This window comes from Panthera leo, chromosome D1, assembly GCF_018350215.1.
Source record: "Panthera leo isolate Ple1 chromosome D1, P.leo_Ple1_pat1.1, whole genome shotgun sequence".
Classification (NCBI taxonomy): domain Eukaryota; kingdom Metazoa; phylum Chordata; class Mammalia; order Carnivora; family Felidae; genus Panthera; species Panthera leo.
This window is the reverse complement of record NC_056688.1, coordinates 56,762,812-56,775,348: the sequence shown is the minus strand read 5'-3', so window position 1 is coordinate 56,775,348 and position 12,537 is coordinate 56,762,812. Positions and strand designations below refer to the sequence as shown.

Here is a 12,537-nt window from a genome sequence, read left to right as displayed (position 1 = left end):
CCTAGGGATTAATTAGGGCCATACAATGAGATCCGTTTCCCCTCTGGAGGCCAATTAGGGCATCTGGAAGGTTGGGAGAGGAAAGGTAGGTATGTGTCTATGTACTAGTGGGAGGCCCATCCATCCTGTGCTGGGCTGGGTCCCTCTGGGGGAGACCAGGTCTCAGAGGTACCCTGTCCACTTACAGGAAAAGTACAAGTGCAAAGATAATCACAGAACAGTTTTCAGCATCTATGAGCAGGAATTTAGTGTTGCACTGTATGAAGTGCATTATCATCATTGCAGAAATCCCCCTCACCTTTGTAGTATTGTCCTACACTGAACATTCAGTAGGGGCCGGACCCTAGGCTAGGCTTTTATATTCATGAGCCACCAGCAATGCACATAGGTTCCAATCTTTCCACATCCTCACAAACATTTGCCATTTTCTCTGTGTGTGTGTGTGTGTGTGTGTGTGTGTGTGTGTGTGTGTGTTTAAATAATACCCATCCTAATTTGTGTGAAGTGGTTTCTCATTTTGGTTTTGATTTGCAGTTTCCCTAATAACTAGTGATGTTGAGTGTCTTTCCATGGGCTTATTTGCTATTTATATATCTTCTTGGAGAAATGCCTGTTTAATTACTTGGCCCATCTTTGAATTGTGTTGTTCATTTTTGTTAAGTTGTAAGAGCTCTTTATATATTCCTGATACTACTCCCTTGTCAAATATATGCTTTGCAAACATTTTCTTCCATTCTGGGCATTGTCTTTCCCCTTTCTTGATAGTGCCCTTTGTTGCACTTAAGTTGAAACTATTGTTTTAATTGGGAGATACAGAGATTGTGCCACGTGGCAGGTGAGGCTACAGGTGGAAAACATTGTTATTGTTATTGTTATTGTTATTGTTTCATGTCTACTCCTGAAAAATGTTTAGGAGGAACCACAGGGACAGAGTGAGTGGGGTAGAACTAGCCTAGGATTCTGTAGCATCTTGACCCACCCTCCGTGTGATTCATTCATTGTTCCATCTAGGAGGGGAAGTGAAGATGACAAGATGTCATGAGGCTCTTCCAGGGACACAGGAAACCAAAGCACTGAATTTAAACTGAATTTGGTACAAGAAGAGCAGTCACATAAGACAGAACTTCAGTAGTGATGTGGTGATACTTGTGGAGTTGTTTACCAGGCGGTAGTGGAGTAAGGAGGGGCAAAAAATCCTTTCCATGTCCTTAGGTTAAATTCTAAGAGCTTACGGAACTCAGAGGCAAGGCAACTTACTAAGTTGTCTTTTTTATACCTCGAGGATGGCGGTCCCAAGGAAGTCTGGACACCAAGTTCAAGGACTGAGGGAAAGAAGCGCTGCAGATTGAACACAGTTTGAATAGAAGAATGTGAGCCCTGAATCCAGTTGCCCAGGGCCAGGAAACTGAAGACTGAAACAGGAGACTGAAAACCCTTTCTGACTGTAGCAGGATCTCCAAGACTGCCAAACACAGAGTCCAGGAACAAACCATACACTTTGCTGACCTGCATCACCAATTGAATTCCCAGCTGCACTGGGTTTTATGCAACAGGAAAATGGTTAAAGTTGGTGCCACGAGTGTCAGAAACTTGAATCCTGGAAACTGGAACAAGAATATCTGTGCTGAGCCAGAGATGAGGGTATCTGTCACCTGGGTCCCCCAGACACTTTCACTGTATGGTCTGCATGTCCCTGGCTGGACAAGCCTGACAGGTCTTTGTGAGACAATTTGACATAGGGGAAGGAAATGAGGAGCCTGGACTGGCTGCTAAGGCCAGAAAGAGGAAGACATGGGACTGTATTTTGAGAAAGAGTAAAGGTCGTGGACACAGCATACTAACAATAAGGTCACACTTCTCTACTTAGCTCCCCATTGTTGTGGAACGGCTGAGAAATAAAAGGACTGTCATGCTTCGATGCTCACACAGGTCTGGGAAGGAATACCCTTGCTTTAGCATCAGCTAGAGGAAGGACACACTCTACTTTTCTGACAGGAATGTCTACATACCAGAGGTAAACTTCCTGTGTGACTCATGTTGAAATATTTGTAGCAGCAGTGAACTTTCAGGCAACAAAGATTGAGATGGTAGCAGGTTCAGACTTTCTCCTTGAAGGGGCTTTCTAAGTTGCTACCACAGCAGAGAGGGCAAGGCTGATTCACACTATCGGTCAGCAGTCCCGGGGAAAGCTAGAAATATGAATAGATAGAAAGAGATAAAAGGGGAAAGACTGAAGTTCTTGCTAGTCAAATGCTTGAAATCTCTGAGATTCATAATTGTTTGAACTAATGGAAATGTGACCACAATTATTTTCATAGTCTTATGAGATTGGGACTCACAACATAAAAATTGAGTAGAAAAATCTAAGGGTGCCTGGGTGGCTCAGTCAGTTAAGCGTCCGACTTTGGCTCAGGTCATGATCTCGCAGTTCATGAGTTCAAGCCCTGCTTTGGGCTCTGTGCTAGCAGATCAGAGCCTAGAGCCTGCTTCAGATTCTGTGTCTCCCTCTCTCTGACCCCACCCCACTCATGCTCCACCTCTCTCTCTCTCTCTCTCTCTCTCTCTCTCAAAAATAAATTAACATTTAAAAATTTTTTTAATTGAATAGAAAAAGCCTATACATTTTATCTGTGAATTAAGGAAAGAAAATCATTATATTATTACAATGGAGGAGGAACAATTAAGACTGTATTTTGAGAATTATTGTTCTATCTGGCTATCTGAATTGTCTACTTTTCCCTCTATTGTTATTGACATCTGTGAGTAGAGTCAGGGTTCCCCAGCATTCTTTGGGTCCTGGGGACATTCCATTCTGGTGATGGCTGCTTTGACATCCTTGTTCCTCAGCGTATAGATGAGAGGGTTGAGGACAGGTGTGAGAATAGCATATACCACATTGCCCATGCTGTGGAATTCAAGTGGCAGGTCAGCCCTGTAGGTCACATGGGCTATGGTGATGGATGAGTAGTAGGTGCCAACCACCAGGAGGTGGGAGCTGTAGGTGGAGAAGGCTTTTGAGCGTCCTTCTCGGGAGCGTCCTTCTCGGGAGGCCAGGATGTGGGCATAGGAGAGAAGCACCAAGACAAGGGGCAGGAAGGATACTGCCATGGCAATGCAGAAGCCCATGAGAGTCTGGGGCTGAGCAGGAGGCCTAGACCACAGCCAGGTGGTCACAGAAGCAGTGATAGATGTGAGCAATGTTGTCAAAAGCCATGTGGGAAGTCTGCACCACCACTGGGGTGGGCCGGAGGAGGGCAGTGAGCAGACACAGGCTGCCAGTGCAGCATTGGTCTGTGGAGTCATGAGGACAGAGTAGTGCAGTGGTGCCACCCACTGCACTACTCTGACCTGAGCCGAAGTCGGACACTTAGATCCTGGCCTGAGCCGAAGTCGGACACTTAACCAACTGGGCCACCCAGGCGCCCCAGCATTTGCTTTAAGTTTTTAAAAAGTAACATCTTTGGGGCACCTGCATGACTCAGTTGGCTGAGTGTCTGACTCGTGATTTCAGCTCAGGTCATGATCTCATGATTCGTGGGATCAAGTCCTGAGTCAGGCTCTGTGCTGAGCCTGCTTAGGATTCTCTCTCTCTCTCTCTCTGCCCCTCCCCTCCCTTTCTCTCTCTCTCTCTCCCTCTCTCTCCTGCAAAATAAATAAATAAACTGTTAAATTAATTAATTAATTAAAAATAAATATGTGACTATGTGCACAGCCACATAGTGGTCATAGGCCATGACCACCAGGATGAAGGCTTCTGAGTAGGAGAAGCTATAGAAGAGGTATAGCTGCAGGAAGCAGGCAGGGAAGCTGAGGAAGCAGTCCCCCAGTAAGAGGAGGGACAGTATCTTGGAGATGGTGGTTGTGGTGAAAAGGATGCGCAAGGCTGAGAGGTTGATCAGGAAGAAGTATATGGGCATGTGGAGGCTGGGATCTGCCACCACAGCCACCAGGATCAGGGCATTTCCCAGCAGGATGAGTAAGTAGAGTAGGAGAAAGACAAAGAAGATAGGAAGAAAGAAAGATTTGGGTAGAGAGGGAATTCCTACCAGGTAGAAGATGGTTGAGGAGTCCTCTGATCCATTATAGGCTCTAGTCTCCATGGTGGGTTAATCTGGATGCCAAGGAAGTGGGTAGGGGAAACATCTGGGAACCAGGCATATCTGGAAACCAGAACAATCAGTGATTCTGGAATGATAATTATGTGATGGTTACTATATAATTAGGGAAAACCTCTTTTCTTTTATAGTAAAGTATGGAAAAATATCTACAATGTACAAAACCATGTGTTACATGCTGGGTATATAGTAGACAGTTGAATAAGACAGAGACAGTCTCCAATGTCATAGAGCTAATTCTAGTGGTAGAGAGAGACATTAAGCAATGAATCACACAATTATTTAATGTTTATTTATTTCTGAGGGGGAGAGAGAGAGAGAGAGAGAGAGAGAGAAGAGAAGGGGAGGGGCAGAGAGAGATGGAGACACAGAATCCGAAGCAGGCTCCAGGCTCTGAGCTGTTGACACAGAGCCTGACTCAGGGCTCAAACTCACAGACCATGAGATCATGACCTGAGCTGAAGTTGGATGCTTAAGCCACTGAGCCACCCAGGCGCCCCTGAATAACAATTTAATTATAGTTGGGTTAAGTGTTATGGAAGAACTGGTTCTCTTTCCCATGTCCCATATCATCCTTTTTGGGGATAACAGATCTCTTAAACCATGTCCCTAAGCTCCTTTTTTCTTTTGGCATTTGCTTTTTTGATGTTTATTTTATTGTTTATTTTTTTCTGAGAGAGAGAGAGAGAGAGAGAGAACACAAGTGGGGGAGGGGCAGAGAGAGAGGGAGAGACAGAATTCGAAGCAGGCTCCAGGCTCTGAGCTGTCAGCACAGAGCCCCACGTGGGGCTCAAACTCACAAACCATGAGATCCTGACCTGAGCCGAAGTCGGACACTTAACCAACTGGGCCACCCAGGCGCCCCAGCATTTGCTTTAAGTTTTTAAAAAGTAACATCTTTGGGGCACCTGCATGACTCAGTTGGCTGAGTGTCTGACTCGTGATTTCAGCTCAGGTCATGATCTCATGATTCGTGGGATCAAGTCCTGAGTCAGGCTCTGTGCTGAGCCTGCTTAGGATTCTCTCTCTCTCTCTCTCTCTGCCCCTCCCCTCCCTTTCTCTCTCTCTCTCTCCCTCTCTCTCCTGCAAAATAAATAAATAAACTGTTAAATTAATTAATTAATTAAAAATAAAAAGTGACATCTTTGTTACCAAGTTGCTAGGGAGAACTGATTTCTCCAAGGTTTATAGCAACATGCTGTCTTCCCACCATAATTACTAACCAGGGAATCGCTCCTTTCTTTCTCAGCCGCTTGGTGCAGTGGTTCTGCCTGTCTCCATATCCTGTCTCTGGGTGTGGGGCTCTTTGTTAGGTTACAGTGAAGGGAAATGCTGAAAATGCTCTTGATGGGAAGAATCATTCCTGAGTCGGAACAGATAGTGGATTCTCCCGCAATTGGGCAGCAACAAAGAATCCAAGACAATATCTGTGTGACTCCATTGAACTTACCTTCCCACTGGCTGCCTCAGCTCAGCAGGTGCTCCTGTTTAACCATTGCATACCCCCTGCCCCCTGCCCCCCACCCAGCAGGCTGACTCGTGCCTGGGCAGAAGTTGTCATGTGCCCTGGGAGGCATTGTCCATAAAGAGAAACTGGTTTGCAGTAGCAGCTCAAAGGAAAAAAGAATCCCTTTCAGAGGAATCAGAAGGGAATGTGTTCAAGCCACAGATCTGGGGGGTTGAGCTAAAAGAAATACTGATTCACCCTCCACTTTGGACTAAGTGACCCTGAGAAATCCATGTTGATAACTGGTATTCCTGTCTGGTTGATCCTGGTGACTCCATGAGTGGTGTCCCCATGATTTTTCTGGAGTCACTTCTAAATTCTCTCTCTTCTTAAAACACCTCTTTAATGTTTATTTATTTTTTGAGGGACAGAGAGAGACAGAGCATGAGCAGAGGAGGGGCAGAGAGACAGGGAGACACAGAATCCGAAGCAGGCTCCAGGCTCTGAGCTGTTAGCACAGAGCCTGACGACATGGGGCTCAAACTCTTGAACCATGAGATCATGACCTGAACTGAAGGGAAGACGCTTAACCGACTGAACCACCCAGATGCCCCTCTTCTTAAAACACCTCTCATGCGTAAGACCACCAATATAAAAACTGGAAAAAACACTTTTATTTTCAAGTCCCACCACTTCCCCCCACAGGCCAGAGACTGAGCACAGAAAGGGCAGGGGCTTTCCCAGGTGCCACAGGCAAGTTGCAAAGCCCCCACCAGAGCTCAGGCCTTTGTTTCCCAAAACAGGGCTCTTTCTTCTATGCCTTGTTTCCTGGAGATCCAGAAGTTCAACTTTTCAGAGGGAGAAAAATACTAGGACTAAGGTTTTCTATTTCCCTTTTTGTTTTTTTTTTTTCATTGATAACAGATAAATCTATATTTCATATTTTTAAATGTTTACTTTATTTTTGAGAGAGAGAAAGAGAGAAAGAGCGTGCAAGTAAGGGAGAGGCAGAAAGAGGGGGACAGGGGATCCGAAGCAGGCTCCTGCGTTAACAGCAGAGAGCTTGATGCAGGGCTCAAACCCATGAACTGTGAGATCATTACCTGATCGCGACGCTTAACCAACTGAACCACCCAAGCACTCTATATTTCAAATTTTTATCTGAGTTCTATATGGTGAGTGCTAAATCAAGACCTGGTATCTGTCAATTCAAAGCCGCCTTTGAAATGTTCCAGAAGTCAGACCCAAGGATCTAGCAAAAGAGTGAAAATTCTTTGTCCCAAATTGAGAGGGCTATCCCTTGATATCTAACCCCATCCTGAGATGATAGCCCACTGGGATTTTCTCAGACCCAAATGGATGTAAACCACATTGTCCTGGGCACCTTTGTCCTCAGGCAGCTGTGGCTGACAGTCCCAGATGAGGCAGAGTAGGGCATCAGAGAGGTAGGAACACAGAGAGCCAAGGCCAGAGGGGTCCTAAGGGGCCATTAACTCCAGCCGTTTTCTCTTCCCTCCTCTGCTCCACCGCTGTGCAAATTGAAGCACAGATGCTATGACCTGGGAGGACAGGTGGCACGTGGCTTCTCACTGCCACGCGGAGCTGGACTGTCCAACAGGCACACCAGGCAGGTGCTGGGTCACCACCTGGCACCACCAGGGGCACCAACAATCATTTCTGAAAGAATTTCGCTTTTGGTATTTCAAAGCATCGTTCAACTAGCCCATCCTAGGAAATATCCAAGTTTGACTGGACCCTCTTACACTTAAGTTAAAGGTTAGGGTCCTTGTTTTACTCTGAATTGCACAGTATATCTGAGTGTTGCAGTCGTGTGCTCAGGGCCCAAAAATTGCTGTTTCTCAGGCAGGGCACAGAACTTGCCCTGGCAGGTGCTCCCTGTCTGCATTGTCCACCAGCCAGTTACAGAGAAGGACAAAAAAATCAGTCACTGGAACACATAACCTGATGCCACACTCATGTATATCTTCTCCTCTCATCATCCAAGCCTGCCAGGGAGTGGCTATGCCCTTCAGCCAGCGAGAATCTGAGAGTCCATTTAAGGCCACGGCTGGGGAGAGTGAGAGCAGAAGGTGTTCTGGAGCCAGGCTGCTGCAAAAGACTGAGCCCTACCTGGCAACCAAGAGTGCTGGCTCCTGGACCAGCTCTGCCACCCGCCTGCTATGACTTTGGGCCCCTGAGCCTTGGTTTTCTCATCTGGACAGTGACGGCTTTGGAGAAAAATATCTCTGGGGGGTTTCCAATTCAATGAGCCCTCTTCTGAGGGTCCCTTCTGTGGTTGGCCGATCAGATGGCACAATGGCCCATGCCCCAAAAGGAGAGATCAGGGACTATCTTGCCTCATGAGCACCTGTTGCCAGCTGGGTTCTTTCCCTTCATCTTATCACATGGACCTTAGTGGTCAAGTGTGAGTCAGAAAGGACCTGATTCCAATCCTAGCTCCTACTTCTAGCAGTGTGACCTTAGGCAAGTCACTTCCCCTTCCTAGAGCTCATTTTCCTCACCTGTGACCTCCTGGATTGTTGTGATGCTTACAGAAAGAATGCTCAAACATCACTTACACAAGCCTAGAACATGTTGGGCTCAGGGCTTGCTAGCGTGTCCAGTGGTGACTGCTATCATCAGCCTTGCTTTCCTGTGGGAAAGCCTTGGTCAAGATTATTTGAATCCCACCCATTAAGTGCACCCCCTTGCCCAGCTCCGCCAGGATATATGGTCCAAGTTCCCACAGCCTGCATGTGCACAGTCAACCTGGATCCTGGTTGCCTGTGTCTAGTGTCTTCTTGATTCCTGGTCCTCCTTTATAGGCTCTGGACTACCTACCCTGTTTCCCTACCCCAGCATTCTCTGCCTGTCTTGGAGCACTTTATCCCTAGCCCTACTCACCTGTTAAACCTGGTCCACACTTGTGCTCCTGTGGTGTCTCCATACAAGGCCTTGTTGGGAGGTGAGCCATGGTCCACTAAACCCTCAGCTTTTTGCTTCTAGGCAGGTCTCTTAGGGTGCTTCCCCTCAAGATGGTACTCCTGTTGGCACTGCACCCACCACCCTGCAGAGATCAATTCCCTGGCATCTCTTAGAACATATATAAGGGAGGGTAGGATTTGTTCCTAGACTTTGCTGATAATGAGAAGAGCATCATTAACAGTCCTGAAGGACTCAGCACTTTATTCCAATGGTGTAGACTTTATTTTCATTAAAAGTTTGACTGAAATCCATGGATGGATCATCTTGTCTACCTGACTTTGCCTGTTGGAAGTGTCTGTTCAGTTGCATTCTCTTTTACTATCTGTATGCATTAATTTATTTATTCAGCAGTATTTACTGAGTTCCTAATCTGTTCTGGGCACTGTTATTTGGTGTCCTGAGGGCAGAATTAGCTGCATCTAAAGCTCAAGGGCTCTTATCCCAGACTGGGTCTTGAGACATGTGATTTTGGTAATGGCTGCCTTGACATCCTTGTTTCTCAGAGTGTAAATGAGAGGGTTGAGGATTGGTGTGAGAATAGAATATGCTACGTTGCCCATGATGTGGAAGTCGAGTGGCAAGTCAGCCCTGTAGGCCACATAGGCTATGGCGATGGATGAATAGTAGGTGCCAACCACCAGGAGGTGGGAGCTGCAGGTGGAGAAGGCTTTTGAGCGTCCTTCTCGGGAGCTGATGCGAAACACTGAGGCCAGGATGTGGGCATAGGAAAGAAGAACCAGGAGAAGGGGCAGGAAGGATACCACCATAGCAATACAGAAGCCCATGAGGGTCTGGGGCATGGTGTCAGAGCAGGAAGCCCGAACCAGAGCTAAATGATCACAGAAACAATGGTAGATCTGAGCAATGTTGTTATATGCCATCTGGGAGGTCTTGACTACTGCTGGGATGGGCAGGAGGAGGGCGGTAAGCCAGGCACAGGCTGCCAGTGAAGCATTGGTCTGTGGGGTCATGTGGACAGGGTAGTGCAGTGGGCGGCAGATAGCCACATAGCGGTCATAGGCCATGACCACCAAGATGAAGGCTTCTGAACACGTGAAGCCTTGGAAGAGGTACATTTGCAATAAGCAAGCAGGGAAGCTGAGGAAGTGGTCTCCAAGCAGGAATAAGGACAGCATCTTGGGGACAGTGGTTGTGGTGAAGAGAATGTCCAGAGTAGAGAGATTGATCAGGAAGAAGTACATGGGCTTGTGGAGGCTGGGCTCTGCCACCACAGCCACCAGGATCAGGGCATTTCCCATAAGGATGAGAAGATAGAAGAGGAGGAAAATAAAAAACATAGGGAGGAAGAAGGTCTCTGGTAAAGAGGGGATTCCCACCAGATAGAAGACTGGTGATCCATCCACTGATCCGTTACAAGTTGTGGCCTCCATAGCAAGTCAGATCTGGATTTCTGGGGGATAGGCAGCTGGAACATCTGGACAATGGAATATCTGGAAATCATAGAAACAAAAGATTCTGGAATGAGATTTTATAATGTTAATATAAATGTTTATATGTATAGATAGATAGATAATATAATCACAATTATTTACAACCAACTCTAGAAGACTAATGGTAGGCTGTGGTGTTGATTTCTACCATGTGAATCCAAAATTCCTACCTTTATTCTTTGGACAAATATTAATTACTACTTAACTAATAACCTACCAAATGGAAATCATTACGCTTATGTTCAGGTGATACAGTGGTGAAAGTATAGAAGGCAGGCAAAATTCCTACCTTCTTAGAGTTTACATTTTACTGGGAAAGTCGGATCTAAACAGTTGATTATTGAATTATAATTGTGAAAAGTACTTGGAAAGATTTCTTCTGACCTTCATCTTAGGTTCCATGTTGTTTGGTTTGGGATGTCAGATCTCCCAAATCAAGTCCTTAAGCTTGTGTTTCTTCTTTTGCACTCACTCAAAGTTCTACCATCTTGCTTTGTAAGGGCTGCTTTCTCCAAGCTTTCTGCAACATGCTGCTGCTCACATACTTATTAAACCTATTTCTTGCTTGTATGCCTTGACCAGTGGTTCTTCCATATACCTCTTTAGCTATGTGTCTGGACCTCTACTCCTGTATAGGATATAATAGCTCGTAAAAGCCCAACACTTGTGCTGCAACAACTAGGAAAACCTGGATAAATTACACAAATCACACTTTTTTAAAAATAATAAGTTAGAGAAACATCGCTACAATAAGGACGAGATGAATAGAACTCCAGGGAGGAGGGCCCCTCCAAGTGAACGGTCAATCGCCGGCTCTTTTCTTCTCTGGGAATATTTGATCTGGGGACCATTGTGCAGCTTGGACTTGGCCCAGGCAGAGGGACGCAGATGAGAGAAGGAAAGGTCAGCAATGCTTTTTGGCAATCAAAAATTTAAAGCACTCTCTAAATGCATAACAAATTTTCCCTGTGTGTGGGACAGCTTCTGAATTTGGGGGCCATACAAAAGAGGCTAGGAAGCTAGACTGAAGGCTTCTAAAAGACAAATCTCACAATGCTTAAGAGGTTAGAGAGAAAGACCCTCCATTAAATATACAATAGTCTTACCTTAAAACATTTTCAAAATTTTTGAAGCTGTGTGTTTGTGTGTGTGTGTGTGTGTGTGTGTTGAGAAGGTGGGTGGTAAGCTTGCTAAAGACATAAGTTCAAAACCTCCAAAGGATAGGAACAGATCTTCCACAATCTTTAAGGGCTGAGGAGACAGAGACCAGCCAAGCTATCAACCCAAGGCCCAGGAGAACCAAAGTTAGACTAAATCTTATGAAAACTAAAACCAAGCCTAATTTAAGCCTTGATTAGCTCAAGGTGATCAGCCCTTACCCTGTTTCCTAACAAAGGGAGAGGGGTGCCTGGGTGGCTCAGTCAGTTAAGCAGCTGACTTCAGCTCAGGTCATGATTTCACAGGTCATGAGTTCAAGCCCTGTGTCAGGCTCTGTGCTGACATCTTGGAGCCTGGAGCCTGCTTAGATTTTGTGTCTCCCTCTCTGTCTTCTGTCTCTCCCCCACTCACACTCTGTCTCTCTCAGAAAATAAACAAATATTTAAAAAATTAAAATAAATAAATAAAAGCAAGGGAAAAATTGATCTGGTGAAAGATATCATTGAGGGCCTCTATGAAACTATTATAAACATGTTCATCCCATAATAAAAAAATTGTTAGACATGCAAAAAGGCAGGAAAATGTGACCAACAATCAAGAAGACACAGAAGAGGATAGGATTATAAACCTGGAAAATAGATCAGTAGAAAATATCAAAAGTAAAGCCCAGAGAAAGATAAAAAGAATATATACTATATGATTTAATTAATATTAAATTTATGGACAGGCAAAACTAATTTATAGTGTTATAAATCAAAACAGTTGTTGTCTAAGGAGGTGAGGATTGGCAAGTTATAGGCAGAAGTATGCTTCCTGTTGTGATGGAAATGTTCTACATTTCTGTATTGAGTGGAGTGGTGGTTACATGGGTGTTTATGTTTATGAAAACTCATTAAGTCATACACTTAAGATCTGTGAATTACCTTCTGTGTAAATTTTACCTCAATTTCAAAATACAACATGAAGAGATGAGGAGGTAAGACACAGACTTGGAGAAGATATTTCCATATTTTTAATACATATATCAAAGAATGTGTATCCAGCATATATCCATATAAAAGCTTTCCATAAATTAAGAAAAAAAGATAGATGACCCTTCAGGAAAAGGAGCAACAGACTTGAATAGGCATTTCACAAAAGAGAACATCCAAATGACCAAAAAGTATATAAAGAGTGCTCAACATTATTTGTTGTCATAGAAATGTAAATTAAAATAAAATGATACCATTACATACTCACCAGAAAGGCTAAAGTGAAAAGGATTGCCAAGTGTTGGTGAGGTACGGAGCAAGGGGTACTCCAATACATTGCTTATGAGTATGCAGATGATACAACCACTTTGGATAGCTGTTTGGTAAACCTTCTAAAACCTGTGACCCAG

General features: G+C 44.9%; 1 protein-coding gene and 1 pseudogene across 1 annotated transcript; both read right to left on the bottom strand.

Annotated features, from left to right (window-relative positions):
- Positions 1–2,769: 2,769 nt before the first annotated feature.
- Positions 2,770–4,100, bottom strand: LOC122201007 (annotated as a pseudogene).
- A 4,866-nt stretch (positions 4,101–8,966) lies between these two features.
- Positions 8,967–9,938, bottom strand: LOC122201195 (olfactory receptor 2AT4). Its single transcript, XM_042907125.1, has one exon. It carries the CDS (start codon positions 9,936–9,938, stop codon positions 8,967–8,969), a length of 972 nt encoding a protein of 323 aa, XP_042763059.1.
- Between the last annotated feature and the right edge of the window lie 2,599 nt (positions 9,939–12,537).

Bases quoted from the DNA above. Each gene is read 5' to 3' on its own strand.
- LOC122201195 (XM_042907125.1), bottom strand. From the start codon at position 9,938: ATGGAGGCCACAACTTGTAACGGATCAGTGGATGGATCACCAGTCTTC.